This window comes from Pezoporus occidentalis, unplaced genomic scaffold, assembly GCF_034315485.1.
Source record: "Pezoporus occidentalis ecotype Australia unplaced genomic scaffold, CSIRO_AGI_Poc_V1 ctg101, whole genome shotgun sequence".
Taxonomy (NCBI): domain Eukaryota; kingdom Metazoa; phylum Chordata; class Aves; order Psittaciformes; family Psittacidae; genus Pezoporus; species Pezoporus occidentalis.
This window is the reverse complement of record NW_026912791.1, coordinates 624700-641555: the sequence shown is the minus strand read 5'-3', so window position 1 is coordinate 641555 and position 16856 is coordinate 624700. Positions and strand designations below refer to the sequence as shown.

Sequence of the window (16856 nt, the reverse complement as noted above, 5' to 3'; positions counted from 1 at the left end):
ACTAAAAGGTGTAAAATAGTGTAAATTTTGTTCCTGTTTTCTTTTCCTGTTACTACGACTCTTCTGCATGTGAGCAGGTATGTTCCTGTGTCCTGTCACTGGCTCTTAGCAGCTGCATTCAGTGTGTCAGAGATATCATAGCTCTGGCAAGGCAAACGTTAGAAAGATTAAAAAAAATTATCGATCAAGTGATACAATCACTTGAAATAGTACCCTGAAAGGTGCCCTTACTTAAGTGGGATTGATCCTGTCGGTGAAGAGTTGGTCTGGTGCTTGCTAAAATGTAACTTAATGGTTTTTGCTTTCCTTGTGATGTGTAGCAGCTTTAATTGCCCTTATAGTCCACTGACTGGTTGAAACAGCACTGAATCCATTCAGGTTGTTTAAAAATGTTAATTTATTCCCTGAAGCTTGTGTTTGCTAGCATACTTTTTGTATCCCAAAGAAATGTAAAAGCAACTGAAATGGGTGAAATGGGGGAATAGTTGATTCTTTAAGTGTTATGTTGTGAGCAGTTACTGATGAGGTCAGTCAATTTCCTATTTATTTAAGCTTTATTGGTCACACGTGCCTAAACATAATGGATTAATTTCCATCCAAAATATACTAAGTGCCTGGCATTTACAGATGGTAGAAGGAAGCTCAGGATGTTGCACTATGGATAGTTCTGGATTAAGTTCTCAGGAGTTTGGCCACTCAAACCTGGAGATTTAAATTTACCCCTCTACTTTCCTCAGTGGTGTTTTTGTTTGGCGTAATCTTTCGCTCCAGCAATTACTTAGAATGTCATGTTTCATCTCAGTGGTAGTCAGCTTTCTCCTCTGTTTAATAAACCTGTTGTATTTTATCCTTATTGCAGTATACTCAGATGCAAGAACTTCTTTAAAACATAAGAATTCTTCACAAATTCAGAATTGTTCTTCAAACCAAAACACTCTAATGTTTCCAAACAGAAGCTGTTCTAGTCAGTGCCAAATGGCACATTGCCCTGTGTTGTCATGTTGTGATTTTATGCAAATGTCACAGGAAAAAGACAGAGGTGAAATTTTACTACTGACCGCTGGAGGCAATGGCTGCTCTTATTCAGACAGTTTTTATCGAGCATGCTAGAATAAACAGTGGCAATACATATTTTTCCAGTCACCTTAAAGTAATGTAAATTCTTGTTTAATGAAGGGCTTGCTGAGAACTTTCCCTCTGCTTTGATATTTGATGACTTTCATCTCAGCTGCATGCGGGGAAAGAGTTTAATATATTTGTGTAAGTTTTATACACACATTTGAATGCATATTTAATACAGACTATAGTTAAGCTGTGCAAAATGTTGCTTCCAGTACTAAAACTTGCTTGCACCAAAAGATGGGTCAGGGATTTCTCTCTTCAGAGGTACTGAGCAATGGAAGCTCTTACTGATGTTGAAGAAATTTGATTGCTCTGGTAATTGACAATCAGTGATATGTTTAAAGTTCATCAAGTGAGTTATTAATCTAGTGCCTTTCTGTTATTCTACAGCAAAAATAACAGTATCACCGCAGAACTGTTTTAACAGCCTGACTGGCCTTAGTAAGATGCTGATTGCAAAACCAGTTATGTTAGTACAGCAAAATGCAATTGCCATCCATGCTTTAAATACTCTTTGCAAATTGTAGAGGAAAATAGAATGTAAAAGAGTGTATGAAATTTTGACTTTCTATCTTAAAGTATTTGGACCTTTTCTTTCTTTTGCTTTTGAGATGTCAGCCGTGTCTGGTAATCTTTTTTAGATCAAAATATCAATAATTTCCAGCTAGGAGCACCTGTATGTTGAAGGACTTTTTTGTAGGCATTGGCTGAATGCTTCTAGAGAGTTGGACCATTTAAAAATCTAGTGGCATGAACTTCAGCTGTTTCAATACCTCATTTTTCCAATAGGAAGTCTAAACTATTTCAAAAGGATAGATTGTATTTTAGAACTACATTTTCCTCTTCTTTTTTTATCATGATGCAGTTAAATTCCACATTTAATAAGATGTACTGTCATTCTGTTTTATGGCAAACTGTACTGAACAGCATACTGAACATGCTGTAGTTTGCACATTAGTATTTACTAGCATATGACTTGAATGTCCCTTTGTCATGGTTTAACCCCAGCTGGCAACAAAGTGCCAAGCACCTGCTAGCTCACTCTTCTTCCCCCACACCACTGGTAGGATGGGGAGGAGAATCAGAAAAAAGTAAAAAAAGTAAAACGCAAAAGTTGAGGTAAAGACAGTTAAAAAATGTAAATAAAGTAAAATTAACAATGATAATATAACAATACTAATAGTAAAAAGAGAGAAAGAGGAATAAAATTCAGGAAACACAAGTGGTGGACAGCACAATTGCTCACCGTCTGCTGACTGATACCCAGCCTGACCTGAGGAGTGATTGGTCCCTTCTGGGTGACTCCCACCAGTTTATATATTGGGCATGACATGCTGTGGTATGGAATACCACTTTGGCTAGTTTGGGTTAGGTGTCCTGGTTATGCTCCCTCCCAGCTTCTTGTGCCACTCCTCATTGGCAGAGCATGGAAAATTGTGAAGTCCTTGGCTTAGCATAAGCACTACTTAGCAACAACTGAAACATCAGTATGTTGTGAATTTTGTTCTCAAACTACATCCAAAACACAGCAGTATACGAGCTACTAAGAAGAAAATTAACTCTATCCCTGCTGAAACCAGGGTACCTTTTAAAACTTATGAGGGAGGTATAAGATACTTACATAGCTGGGCTGTCTACATGATTTCAGTCATTTAAAACTGAGGCAGTTGCTTAAAAATATTTGCAATATATTTTTATCTGTTGTCATACTTATGTCCTTTTGTTAAAACACCATGTCTGACTGGTTAATAACCTTCCCTTATTCAGTTTCCTCAAAACTGTGAGTGCTCCCAGATCCTTGCTTACTTTTGACTTAGCACTGTGCTAATGTGATGTTGTGATATCTTTAGTAACAGATTTAATGCTCTTTACTAGTAATTAACTTATATGTAATGTGAGCACAGTCTTATGCTGCTCCCGTTTTTCAGAACATTAGTGGTAAACGCCCTAGGGTTTTAAGGTGTCAGTGTATATCCAGTTGGAAAGAATGATCTATTTTCTTCTGTACTTAAACTGCAACAATGGATCTTGTTTTAGGAGCTAAACTCAGCTCTAGTGGAAAGAGATCGAGCAATTTGTGAGAGGAATGAGTTGCTGGAAAAATACTGTCATGAAGTGAAGGACAAAGCTGAGGCCCAGAAGGAACTTGACCAAGCTTGCAAGGATATAGAGACAGTGAAGGAAGAAAGAGATGTTGCCAGGAAAGAGAGAACAGAAGCTATCATCCAGAGAGACCATCTACTAAGGGAGTATTATCAGGCTCGTCAGGTATTTCAAGTCTTCTTAAATGCCTTTTTCTTTACTAGCTTAAAAGGGTCAGTAATTTTCAAAAGATTCGTTAAAGATCTGGGCACATTGGGTGTCATCCTCCTTTTTCCTAAGTCACTCTACCTACATATGAATGCATGTATGTTCTTCAAGACATAGTGACAGAAATTGTTTGTAAGAAATACAGTCATGCTTCATATTAATTTTCTGATTATAAAAATAAATGGCAGATAAAATACTGTGTTCAAGCACGTGGCTAAGCGGTTTATTACTTGCTGGTAGGTATGTTGCTGTATATAACACGTTGTTCATGCCTGTGACCTGCTCAGGATGTTAGCTGTTTCTTCCTTTATGATACTTCATAAATAAAGTTAATTGAAGTGTGATTGTAAATTTTCTATTCTATACATGTTCTTAGTATACATATGCTGTTCTGACAATTTATGTGTCTGTATGAGTAGTAACATTCTTACAATTCTGCACACTTACTGATGCTTGTCTTGTGTGCAGTACTAAGCCTGAATCCACTTACAACTGTGAATGCTTACATATAATGTAGTATGAAAATGCAGAGTATCAGAACTCTCATGAACTCTTGCTCATGAGATAATACAAAATTATTTAATATTAATCTAGATAGTTAGGGTTGTTTTCATAAAACTTGTGTTCTCCTTTCATTGAATACCAACCCTTTACCAGTACAAAAAAGAGTTTTTTAGTCTTGCCTACCATACTGATTTGCAAGTCCCAAATGAGTGTGTGTGGAAGCAATTCAACTATGCTTTCAGTTGTACTAGAAATTGAAACTAGAAACTGAAAGAGGGTAGATGTAGATTAGATATTAGGAAGAAATCTTTCACTGAGGTAGTGAGACACTGGAGCAGGTTTCCCAGAGAAGCTGGGGCTGCCCCATCCCTCGAAGTGCTCAAGGCCAGACTGGATGGGCCTTTGAGCAACTTGGTCTAGTGGAAGGTGTCCCTGCTTATTCCAGAGGGGTGTAACTAGGTCCCTTCCAACCCAAACTGCTCTATGATTCTGTGAAATAGATCTTTCATTGGTTTTGGTTCTTCATGGCCAACCAGTGGGATTTTGGAAACTTGGTGTTTTCTCAAGGAAGCTGATTAAGTTTGGGTGAGCTTTGCTTTGACTTAGCAGTGGACCTGCTCAGATGCTCACCTTTGGCAGATTCCAAGTTAGAACTGACGTTTCAAATATAAATGTCTGTTTGATCCTCTGTTTGAGTGGGTTTTTTGATTGTCTTTTTCCTGCCAGTGGACCAGAGGAAAAGAAAGTGATCCTTGGAAATAAAAGAGACAATCAATAGGCCAGACATGACTCTTACTAGCCTTGGTTTGGTCTTGTTTGTTGCAATTTTAATGTTTTCACATTGAGATGAGAATGTAATTTGAGGTTTAAGGTTCAGGGCTCTCTTATTTTTTAATACAACTAATTTAGATGGAAAAAAAAAAGAGCCCTTGAAGTGTATTAATGTGACTTTGTAGTCTCTGATATACATGCATTCAGGTCTTAAAAGCATTCCTCCAAAGTTTAATCAAATGACAAGTCTAATCAAATTAATAAATTTTTTTTTATAGTCTTAACATTAATCACACACAGTTGTTGCAAGCCCATGGCATTCAATACTTGTGATGGGCTGTACTGCTCTAGTTGCCTTCTATTTATTGTGCTGCAAGCTTGGAGTATTCTCTCTATATGTCTTACTATTGTAACTATCTCTCATGTTCAAAATAGAGAATATTAGAGGAACAAGGTAATTTAAGAAGAAACTAATTCTTACCTAAACCAAGAAACATTGAAAAAAACTTTTTTGGAATTCCTTTGCTCTGTTTTGCAGTTAAGGGACCTGTGTGAATCACAAGTCTGTGTTGTGAACATATATGTTTGGTTGTCCCAAATGATGTAACTCATAGAATCATAGAATAGTTAGGGTTGAAAAGGACCTTAAGATCATCTAGTTCCAACCCCCCTGTCATGGGCAGGGACACCTCACCCTAAACCATGTCACCAAAGGCTCTGTTCAACCTGGCCTTGAACACCACCAGGGATGGTGCATTCCCATTCCAGTGCCTCACCACCCTCACAGTAAAGAACTTCTTCCTTATATCTAACCTGAACTTCCCCTGTTTAAGTTTTAACCCATTACCTCTTGTCCTATCACTACAGTCCCTGAAGAAGAGTCCCTCCCCAGCATCCTTAAATAATGCAGACATTAATGCAGGAAATATGTGTTGTATCTGATACCTAAATATTCTTGAAGGTTTTTTTCTGTCTACTAAACAGAACAAGGTAAAAGAATGGAATGTCTTCTCTGAAATACAAAATGCTCACTGATGTTATTTCAAAGTGAAGATTCTTATTCATATAGATTATATTCAGAGGAATTTATGTGCCACCAGATGGAAAATGTTGAAGCTGTTTTTATCCCTTTTTTTAATCCCTCAGAGTTGCTGCTAAGATAAATTAACATTTTTCATGAAAATACGAGAATTGAATATATCAGGCAACACGCATAGAGTAAAAGCTGTTTGTGCATACTTACCTAAAAGTCATGCCTAAAATACTTATCTATGTTCCTTAATTCCTAGATACAAGATTCTGCTACCCTTGACATAGAAAGAGCAAACAAAGAAATTGAAATGCTTCGGAAACAGTATGAGGCAATGTCACAAGAACTAAAGGAAGCTGTCCAGGAAGCAGAAGTAGCCAAGTGTAGGAGAGATTGGGCCTTTCAAGAGCGGGATAAGATTGTTGCAGAAAGGGAAAGTATACGGTAAAGGAATGCTAGATGGTACATGAGTGAACTTTTTAACACCTTGTGTGCAGTTGATGCAATTCTGGGACTTGCTGGGTTTTGCTGGCACTTGCTTCAAGTTCTGCATTAGCTTTCACAGGGTGATTTTATTTTTTTTTTCTTTTTTTTTTCCCCAAGTTGAGGGCACCTTGCAGGATACTTTTGCTTTGTCTGTGCTTTCATGCCCGTAATATGTCTCTAGTAAATACTGTTGAGCCTAACAGCACTGCTATGTAGGAACAACGAATTGCATATTCTTTTAGACATAATACAACTAATCCTGCTATAGCTATAGTCCTGTAGGGGACTTTTTGCAAAAGGTACCCAGTGTCTTTGCTACTAAACATATGTAAGAAACTAAACGAACATAATCAGATTTTTTTTTTCTTGATTGTTTAAAGAAGGTTAGTAGAAATAAAGTTTTGAAAGGGATGAAGAAAGTTTGTTATTATGACAAGCTTTTCCTTAAGACCTAGGTAGTGTAATTCTTTTCTTTCATATGCTTTTGGGTTTTATGGAGATGTTTTGAAGCTGCTTTTTTGAATTTTGCATTAACTATACAGTGTGGAAAAAACTTTGCTAGGTTTTTAAGTAATTAACCTGAAACTTCTTTGCTTTTGAAGGACTTTGTGTGACAACTTAAGAAGGGAGAGAGACCGGGCTGTGAGTGACTTGGCTGAAGCTCTTCGCAATCTGGATGACATGCGAAAGCAGAAAAATGACGCTGTTCGTGAACTGAAGGAACTGAAGTATGTTAGAGAAATGATAAAATTGTATGGAAGCTAGTGATAAAAGCTTTGCTTTGTTAGCTGTGTTCGCAAGTGAACCATATGTTGTTACAGCTGTGGACAGCAGGTATTCATGATAATGTATGTGGAAACATTACCTTTATTTTTAGTTACTGTAAAAATTATTTTGGTGGGCAGGATTCTAAGTCTTGCTATCTTAACCTTTTATTTTATTAATGAGATACATATTCTAAGCTTTGAACTGTGGAGATACACTTAAACAATATGGGATTCTTTTGCTGGAGCTGGATTAACTGCAATTTAGTTCCTCCTAGCTGTATCTCACTAGTGTATGAGTGCAAGGAGGATATGCATTAAACATCATCTCAGTGGGTTATAGAATAGGTTTTGCTGTCAGTATTTATCATGCCTCACTTGTCCTGAGCATAGTGATGCAGCTCATCTGAGGGTAAATTAAATGCATTTTGGGAAATGGTAGAGACCTAGTTGTGCACTTCAGTCATGTAAAAATAATGCAAAAATTGTAAGACTATGTTAGGACAATGTATAGAAAAGACAAGTCAATTTGATAACAGCCCAAGAACATCAGAGAGTTGGAAGCATGAGATGGATTTTTGTCACAGCTTAGTTTTTTTGATTTGCAAACCAAAATAGTAGGAATCTCACAACAATAACATTATGTCTCAAATTATTTCAAAGGGTTGTCTGTGTCTTTAAATAATTATTTTCTTTGCCTAGGGAGAAGATGGAGAATCAGTTGGAAAAGGAGGCCAGATTCCGTCAATTGATGGCCCATAGTTCTCATGACTCAGCCATAGACACAGATTCTCTGGAATGGGAAACAGAAGTGGTAGAATTTGAAAAAGACAGAGTAAGTCAAAGCCACAAACTGCATTGTTTTACATATCTGATAACTTTGAAGTAAATTATTTTGATACTAGGTATGATTAAAAATTAATCTGGTTTTTGGGTGGGGTTTTTTTTCTTTTTAGTTCAATTTTTTTTGAGGAGCCACGCATATATGTAGCAAGTGTGGTAACGTCTAGATGAAAGTAGTTGGCAAAACCAAGCTGTTACACACAAGCTTTGTATTTTTTCTTGATATGAATTATAAATAAAAATAGTTCCTCCATCTGATCTTGCAGGGTACTCAGGTCCATGTGCTATAAAATAATGTTTTAAGTTAAACATTTAGTGTTTTTGAAGTTAATGATTCAGTGCAGAAATGGCGGTGCTGAGGCAGTCAAAACTTAGGATGGATGGAAACACTGATGTCAGAGAGCTCAGTCCTCTACCCCAACATTCAGCACCACATATACGTGTAAAATAGTTAAGCTTTTACATGAAGTTATTTCTTCTACTTTTCTTCAGATTTGATGATGAGAAATTTAAAAGTATTTGAAGTATTTATTAATGATCAACATATGTTTCAGGGCAAGATTGCACTTCATCTTAAAAATCTGGGATGAAAGGAGATGCTAATCTTTCTTGCTTGTCTGTAGAGGAAGTTAAACCCCTTTTCCATTTTGGCTGATAAAATAAAGTCCTTAAATTTAGCTTTCAAGATAACCTTCACAACCTTTCATTATCCTAGTAGTACTTTTCTCCATTTAATTCTATTTTTCTTCATTATAGGCTAGAATTTTTATTTCAATTGCTTTGTGTGCAAGTCTTGTATGCTGTTCTATTTGAAGTTTTTGGATGGCACATTTGCTCAAAATCTTTCTGACCACATACAACTCACACATAGCCTTCCAGATTGTGTTTTATTTATAACAGCTTCTGCATATACCAGAATTTCTTTGTCATTTCTGAATGACAAAGCTTGTGATTTCATGCTATCTAATTAAGTCCCTTTTATTTTACTGCAATATTTGGGGTGGTGTGTTTTTATGCTCTTCCAATCTGACTGTGTTCTGACAGTGCATCCAAACAAAATCGCTAATACATTCCTTTTCTGGCACTAAAAATATTATTTAGTAGTATTACATGTTGAAATATATAGATTCAAAAGACTATATGAACTGAGTACCGATGCTGATCAATCAGACCACCATCTCTACATTCTTTCTGGGATAACAATTTCCCTTTTGCCATGCTTTTTCACCATTTTTGACCAGGTCTTTCATCATTAGATTTTGTCCGTAGCCTTCTTCTCCATTTTAACTGAGAACTAATAATTTTGCTTTTCCATTATCTGTAAAATTAGTTGGCCAATCTAGCTGTGGTAAACAACATTCCATCCTGATGAATTTTCCATTCGTGTACAGTTATTTAGTTATTCTGTACTTCGGAGATTGTTCTAAATGTTTGTATTACTGAGATCAAATGCATAAACTTTGTAACTTCAATATGTTTCTCTTTCCTGAACATGGGGATTATACTCGCTGCCATCAAATTATGGTAATAATATTGTGCTAACTTTGATTACATATGTGGGAAAATCCTTGTTGACCTACCAGCATTTGAAGTCCAGGATGGAGGTTCTAGAGTTGAATACATTTAAATCCTTTTATTTTTATTTCAACTTCATCTGTCTCCTTAAGCTCATATTCTACATAATTGCTCAGCTCAAAGCTTAGAGAAATAAAATTCACTTTTCAGCTGTGAGGCTGTGCAACGGGTCTGAGATCTCTACTTTGGTCTTTATTTTTATGGCAGCCCTGTGCTCTTCCCTATGAACCTTTTTCTTACATAGAACATTTGGAAGAATAAAGGGGTTTAGTATATTTCTGGCAGGTTTAGATCAATTGAATTTCTGGTGTATATTCATATATTTGAATGTTTTATCTTCAGTTTTTATGAGGCATCTCTTGCACTCCCTGCAGATCTTATGCTCTGCTGATTTTAAGGGGATTAGTCATCAAACCATGTCTAGAACCATGCCTCACATGTCTTACTTAAGTTCAGTTTAATTTTTGTATGTTTTTAAATTACCATCTCCCTTCAGTATGCTGAGATGGTTGGTTCAGTTGATTTCAAGTAGAGTTCTCTAATTTTATAAGTGTATTATTTAACACTGAAAATAGCAATAATCAGTTTGTGATCAGTTGCTCAGTTTCTTTTCTTTTTTTTTTTTTTTGCCATTTACCAAAGCAAATACTAAATTTCCTTAATTTTTTTGGTTCAATCACTGATTTGTTAAAGAAGTTTAGCACTTTTTACATTGAGGATGATCTGTTTGGGGCCAGGGTAGAATATTGTCTCTAATCTGTGTTCCCCTGTAATGTTAGAGCTTTCTGTTTACTTGTGGTCTCTAGCTGTATTAAAGTGGACAACTTTCCGAGTTCAGCACTAAGACACAATGCTGTTGTCTTACATTTAGAATTCGTTTTTTTCCCCCAACTAATGCCCATACCTTGTTCTCTCATTTTACACATTCAGCATCATACCTTAAAAGAGGTTATATGAATCTGAACATGCTTTCTCACATGCTCTTCTGCTTTCCAGTGCCTCTTTGGTGAAATTCCCCTTCTGCATTATTTCAGCCTTAATCTGAGAGAGAAGGATAATTTTAATGCTAGAGAACACCTAATAACTAATGGAATTGCTCTCTTATATATTGAAGGACAAAATATAAAAACATGGCTAGAACAGGTACCCTGTAAGTGTAAGTGCACAATACAAATATGCAGTAATGCCTCTTGCTAACAGAGTTAGCAGCAAACAGCAGCATAATGGTTGCCAGTGCAGTTAAGTCACTTATTAATAATATTTATTAGGAAGATATGGACTTGAAGGCACTTGGTTTTGATGTGGCAGAAGGTGTGAATGAACCGTACCTCCCTGGAGACTGTGGGATCTTCGTTACCAAAGTAGACAAAGGAAGCATCGCTGATGGTCGATTAAGGTAGAGTGTGACTTTTGAAGATACTTGTCTTTTGTTGATCATAATAAACTAAATATGAGAGTATCGTAAATTGTATTTTTTCCCTTTTATAAAGTTCTTTTTTACCATTAGTCATGTGTATAATGCTGTTAATGTTGGTTGGGAAATCACACTGAGAAGACCGACGCCAAAAAGCATTGCAGAAACTAGACACTAATTGACATCCCTTAAAACTCACTATGGTTTGAAATGTTTTTGTTTCTCTGTGTCTTATCTGCTTGGTTTATTATCTTCTCAAACTTTCATCTATTTATTTAAATTTTGGTAAAGACATGATTGTGAGCTAAGGGGGAGGGTGAGCAGAAAGGAGAGTAGGGTGAGGGAGAATTTGTACAACTGGTCCTGTTCTTAGTGCCAATAGAAGATTTTTAATAACTTCCCTCTGTCCAAGGCAGTGCTTTTAAATCAGGTGCAGGCATTAGTGATTTGAAGATATACTTTGTTTAGGTAAGTGCACACTGTGAGTCCTGGTTTTCATTTAGCTGCTGTTTAATGCTTTTTCAGGAATGGAGAACTCCAGATAATTAAGAATTAGTGCATTGACATGAGCTCTATTGCATCCCTTCTAGTGAATGTTATTTATGTTCTGCATCCAGCAAAGTGTGCTTATAACACTGACCTGCTTATTTCTGTTTACCTACAGGGTGAATGATTGGTTGCTGAAGATAAATGATGTGGATCTTACTAATAAGGATAAAAAGCAGGTTATAAAAGCTGTTCTAAATGGAGGAGGTGTTATTAACATGGTGGTTCGAAGAAGGAAGTCCTTAGGTGGGCGAGTGATAACACCTCTTCACATCAATATTTCCGGACATAAAGGTAATGGCTCTAAATGATGTATGTAAATAGTATGTGTTTGTTCAGCCAAAAATGACTCGACATAAAGGTACATGTTCTGAGCCTCTGCTTAAATCCTACTTAAACTGTTACTTTCTTCTAGATAGGGATTTTCATTAATTGTTAACTAAGTATGCTAATATTAATGATAATTTTATTCTATAAGTACTGGCTTTTGCCTTTTTTTTTTTTAGTCTTTTTTTTGTTCTTCAGTGGGTTTTGTTGGTTTTTGTTTTGCTTTTGTTTCTAATTTTAATACTTGGTTCTAGTATTTTCCCTCACTTTGTTCTTATTTCTTCAAAAGGGCTTCAGAATTTGAAATTCAGTTGGTTTCATAGTTATATTTCTTTCTTGTGCAGGGTCAAACATGCTGTTTGAACAAGGTATTTGATTTGCAGGAGTAAATTACATTTTTGTGTGCGTGTGTGTGTATTTCAGATAGTGGGGTCAATCTAGAAAATGGAGTATTTGTTGCTGCTGTTGTGCCCGGAAGCCCAGCTGCCAAAGAGGGTTCCCTTAGTGTGGGAGATAGAATAATTGCTGTAAGTGTTAAGAATGCATTTTCCTCTTTGTTTTTGGTGTTTTTTAAAATTTTATTATTCATTTTAAAGTACTACAATTGTTGCTACTATTTTAAGATGCCAGACTTTCTGATTTATTTTTTTAGTTTTACTGTATTATACCATTTTTGTATATTACTTTTTATTATAAATTAATGTGTTTGTAGATTGAGTGATAAGTATAATGTGCAGGATATTTGCTACACTTCTCTCGTGAATTTTTGACTGTCGCTTGCTTACTCTTCACACTTGGCTTATATATAATGATACTTGTGATTTTTATACTGAATAGGAAAGGTCACTTCCAAAGAGACATCCCTTGGTTGGACGAAAGGTTTCTTGTGTTTTAAATTATAGTATCACAGATGTCATTCTCCTGGAGAGGAAGTTTTTCCCTGTGTGCGTTTGCAGCCTTAAACTCCTGTGTGATTTAGGAACTCCTGTGAAACAGAAGGTGGTTACTGTTGATGTGCAAATGCATAGAGGCTAATGTAGTGAAACAAGCATTGTTACACTGTATCTCTAGGAGGACTAGAAGAGCTGCAGTCAGGTGGGTTGGTTTTTAGCGGGGAATGAAAAAAGACAGGACAAAGTCAACCGGACTTCAGTCAGCTATACATATAAAACTAGTGTTTTCCCTGACTCTGAGATGCTCCCCACCTGCTACCTTTGATTTACAGATGTCTGTTGTGTTTTGGGTTTTTTTTTGGTGTGTAGATCAATGGCATTGCACTAGATAATAAGTCGCTTACTGAGTGTGAAGCTTTGCTACGGAACTGTAGGGATTCCCTTACCTTATCACTGATGAAGGTGAGTAGGAGAAGCTAAATTTTCAGAATTTTCTTTATAGAAAACTTGTTTAGTTCTTCAGGGAAGAGTATGTGAAATAATAATTATATATCATCATGGGAAAGTAGCTGCTAACAATAAGACCATCTTGATGCATGGTGCGTTCACTCAACAGTTATTTCTAAAGTAAAGCTATTGTGGCAGCTGGTGGGAAATTAAACTCCTTTATTACTCTTAACTTCTTTTCCATTTGTTTGCTGGCTACATGAAATGATTCCTAGCACAATTGCTTCTTTCTTAGCTTCTGCTTCAGAGCTGCAGCAGTTTTGTACATGAAGGATGCCTTCAGAGCACAGAAAGGTTTGCTTTTAGTCAGGAGGGAGTTGTGCTGAAAACTGAAGTCTGGCTATCATGAGGATTAAATACAAGGCTTTCTTTTCAGGGTTATTGAGTTTAGAATCCCATTATGCTGGTCCTGTCACATGGGCTTTGTGAGTGATAATTCCAGCTCTAGAGAGCTTGAGGTTTTAAGAAAGTAAAAATATGAAATGTTTGAGGGGAAACAGGCAATAAAAGATGATCTGTTAGAGTCGCTTAACAGGTAAAAGTAGAATGCATGTTCCATTACTGTTAGTTCAGTACTTCTGCCACACGTAGTTGCCCTTTTGGAATTGTTCTAAATATGTTTCAAAAAATATCTAGTTTTCCTTTATCTCATGTTCTGTGTTTTGAATATGGAAGATTTTATTAAACCTTTCCTTACTGTATCTATACATATCTTGGTGTATATTCAGGCATAGGTAAATCAAGAAGGCTGGAATATGCCTCATGCCAAAGAGAAATCAGCTGTAATAATGAGGTGATCACATGTTTGTTTTTTTTGTTTTAGGTTTTTCCTCAAAGTTCATCTTGGAGTGGTCAAAATATATTTGAAAATCTGAAGGATTCAGAAAAAATATCAAACTGTAGGGTTCACACATCAGACATACAAGCCCAAAATAAAAGAAATCTAAAACTCAACAGCTCAACCCAAACTGACATTTTCAATCCAGATGTCATGGATGGCAAGAAGGACCAGAGTGATCAGGGCAGCAGTTCATTTTGTGATCACAAACCTTTCCCTAATAACACATTGCGAGTAGACTCTCACAGGAGCACAGTGCACAGTTGCCACAGTAATTCAGAACACAGTCTCAGCTCCTTCAGCCCAGAGACATATGGAGACCGAGGCTATGGAGATGTTGACTTGGACAACACGAGGCTGCCTTATGAACCTACAGGAGCTGACTGTATGATGGTAGAGGCAGCATTTGACAAAGGACATGGAACTAAGCATAGTGGTGGTACCTGGCCAAAAGTCATGGTTAATATCTCAGCAACAGAAACAGAAAAGTTCTCTGTATACAGAAAGCCAAAACAAAGGAAATCTATCTTTGACCCTGATACTTTCAAAAGACCACCAACTCCTCCTAAACTGGAGTATCTTTCCCCTAATCAGGTAACAGGCCATTCACCTCAGCCATCAAAAGCTGAAATGGCTTCAACTCCTCCAACTCCTCCTAAGAGGAGTGACTCTATCAAATTTAAACATAAACAGCAGGCCAGCTCTGCATCAGAGTCGACGGTAACAACTGGATCACCACCCACAAGCCCAGCCACTGCCCAAGCTCCAGTTTCCTTGGCACTTAAACAGGACTCTGCTACTCTCAAGGGGCGTGGCAGAAACACTGGGCATTATTATCGGGAGGAAGGAGTTGACTGCACTCATCTTTCTTCAAGGAAATCCTGTGAAGATGACATTGGCTTTCAAAGAGTTGAAGAGCCAGAGATTAAAAGACCAAGGCCAAAATCAGCTCCTGCTCTGAGGCATAAAATGACCCCTATGCCCATTCCTAATCCTGCACTTCAGGTAGAAGCTTGATACATTGACGCACAAAACTATAAACCTTAAAGTGTATTTTCAGTGTGGTTTTGGGTGCCCAGTTACATACCATAACAGGAGAAGCATGGCCTATTTTCAAAATACAGATCCCCTGAGCAGCTGCCCCAGATTTATGTCACACTTTGCCATATCACAAAATACAGAACCAATTCATGGGGTTTCAGTATTTAACAGGAAGTGGTGGCTGCCAAACAGACTGATAAAGTTCTGCTTAGCAGCCACATCTTGGGTTATGAAGCTGCTCGCTGGAAGATCTGGGCTTGCTCTTGTAAGCTTTTGACAACCTGAAAAAAATTAAATAAAAATGCAAAGAGGCAGCTTTCCAAAAACTGAAAATAGGGGCTCCTAAGTTTTACCGAAGACATACTGGTTGCTCAGCTCATTGTACTAAGTAATGGAAAAACCATTCATGGCGGCTTTTTTTGTAAGCTTCTAAGGGTCTAAATAATTTTGTAAATCTAGTCTGGAATTCGTAGGATGTTAGTCACATTACACTGTAAAGATGGTAAGTTTTTGAGAATACGATTTAGTGATACCATTAAAAATGAGAAAATAATTTATTAGAATAAAAACCTTGCTGGGGAGATTGTAGGTCCTGGCTTAACAGAGTGGATGGAAGAAATATTTTATGTGCTCTAGGAAGAACCAGCTGTTTAGATGACTATGTTATATAAAGTCACATAATCAGTAATGTAGTTTCAGGTCTACTGCCCCAGATCTGTCCAGCTGGCAGGTAGATTTCTTTTTTTTTTCTATGTCCCCCCAACTAAAATCTGAAATTCCAATAAGTGTTATTTTTGCTTGTATATAATGACTTAACATATCATAGTCTTTACCTGTACGTGTTTATACCTGGATAATCCCACACTCCTCAGGAATTTTTAGAAGCAATACAGACAGCAGAGCTGAATTGGAAGTAGTACAAGGTTTGGAGCCTTATTCTGCACAAGTACTGGTATAAGAGAACAACTGTCAATTTTGTTTGTCTTCTTCTGGCTGCTTCCATTGTATTTCTTCACATTCCGTTACATTATTGGGGAAAAATAGTTATGGAGAGCGTTAAGCCTTTTTTTATAGCCATGTCCAGCAAATTCTGCATTATTGTTGTGTTTTAACTCCAGCTGGCAACTGAACACCACACAGCTGCTTGCTCACACCCCCTCTGTGATTCGGAAAGAGAAACAGAAGGGCAAAAGTATGAAAATTCATGGATTGAGTTAAAAACAGTTTAATGGAAATAATAATGATAATAATTGAAATAGTGTTGATAATTGAAATAATAATAGTGAAAATAATTATGAAAAGGAAAATAATAAGAGAAATAAAATCCAAGAAAGACAAATGACACAAACAAAAAGAATTGGTCACTACCAACTGACCGATGCCCAGCCTTTCCCTTAATGCAACCCATGTGTTGGTTCAAGGTGAAGAAGAAAATCATATAATAGAATTACAAGATTGTAATTTTTGGTTGATGTTTTAATTTACATTTTTTTTTGTTAAATTAGGACTAGGTTCTGTGATTCTTTTTTCTTGATCCCTTAATTTTGCCCCCATTCTTCAGGAAAATAGAGTTTGTAACTCTGAAGTTGTTGACTGGAGAGCAGAAGTGATATTGTGCCTCAAAATGTGTATACCATTGTGTCTGAAAATTTCTCTCTGGTGGAATATCTTTGTGCATTATACCTACATACAGTGACGTTCAGTCTGCAATGCATTTGTTCCTGAAGTAGTGTTTATAATATCAAAAATGTGTAGAGAACATGAAGTGTAGTTGAACTTGTAGCCCTATTAGGTGTTACCAATTTCCTTAGTCGTGTGTGTAAACAGTTAAGCTTTTGTACTTTGAGTTGATCAACTTTAAAGAACTTTCATCCCTAAGAGGTTG

General features: G+C 36.7%; 1 protein-coding gene across 6 annotated transcripts in view; it reads left to right on the top strand.

Moving 5' to 3' along the window:
- The window catches only part of DLG5 (discs large MAGUK scaffold protein 5), a 110890-nt gene that overhangs the window by 70055 nt on the left and 23979 nt on the right, over positions 1-16856 (top strand). For 5 of the 6 annotated variants that reach the window (XM_062612936.1, XM_062612918.1, XM_062612945.1 and 2 more), the window contains exons 8-16: positions 3160-3390; positions 5997-6181; positions 6826-6951; positions 7690-7822; positions 10674-10801; positions 11484-11659; positions 12116-12219; positions 12955-13047; positions 13916-14935. In XM_062612936.1, coding sequence (XP_062468920.1) covers positions 3160-3390; positions 5997-6181; positions 6826-6951; positions 7690-7822; positions 10674-10801; positions 11484-11659; positions 12116-12219; positions 12955-13047; positions 13916-14935 — 2196 coding nt within the window. The remainder of the gene's footprint in view (positions 1-3159; positions 3391-5996; positions 6182-6825; positions 6952-7689; positions 7823-10673; positions 10802-11483; positions 11660-12115; positions 12220-12954; positions 13048-13915; positions 14936-16856) is intronic. The other variant, XM_062612954.1, reaches the window with a different exon arrangement.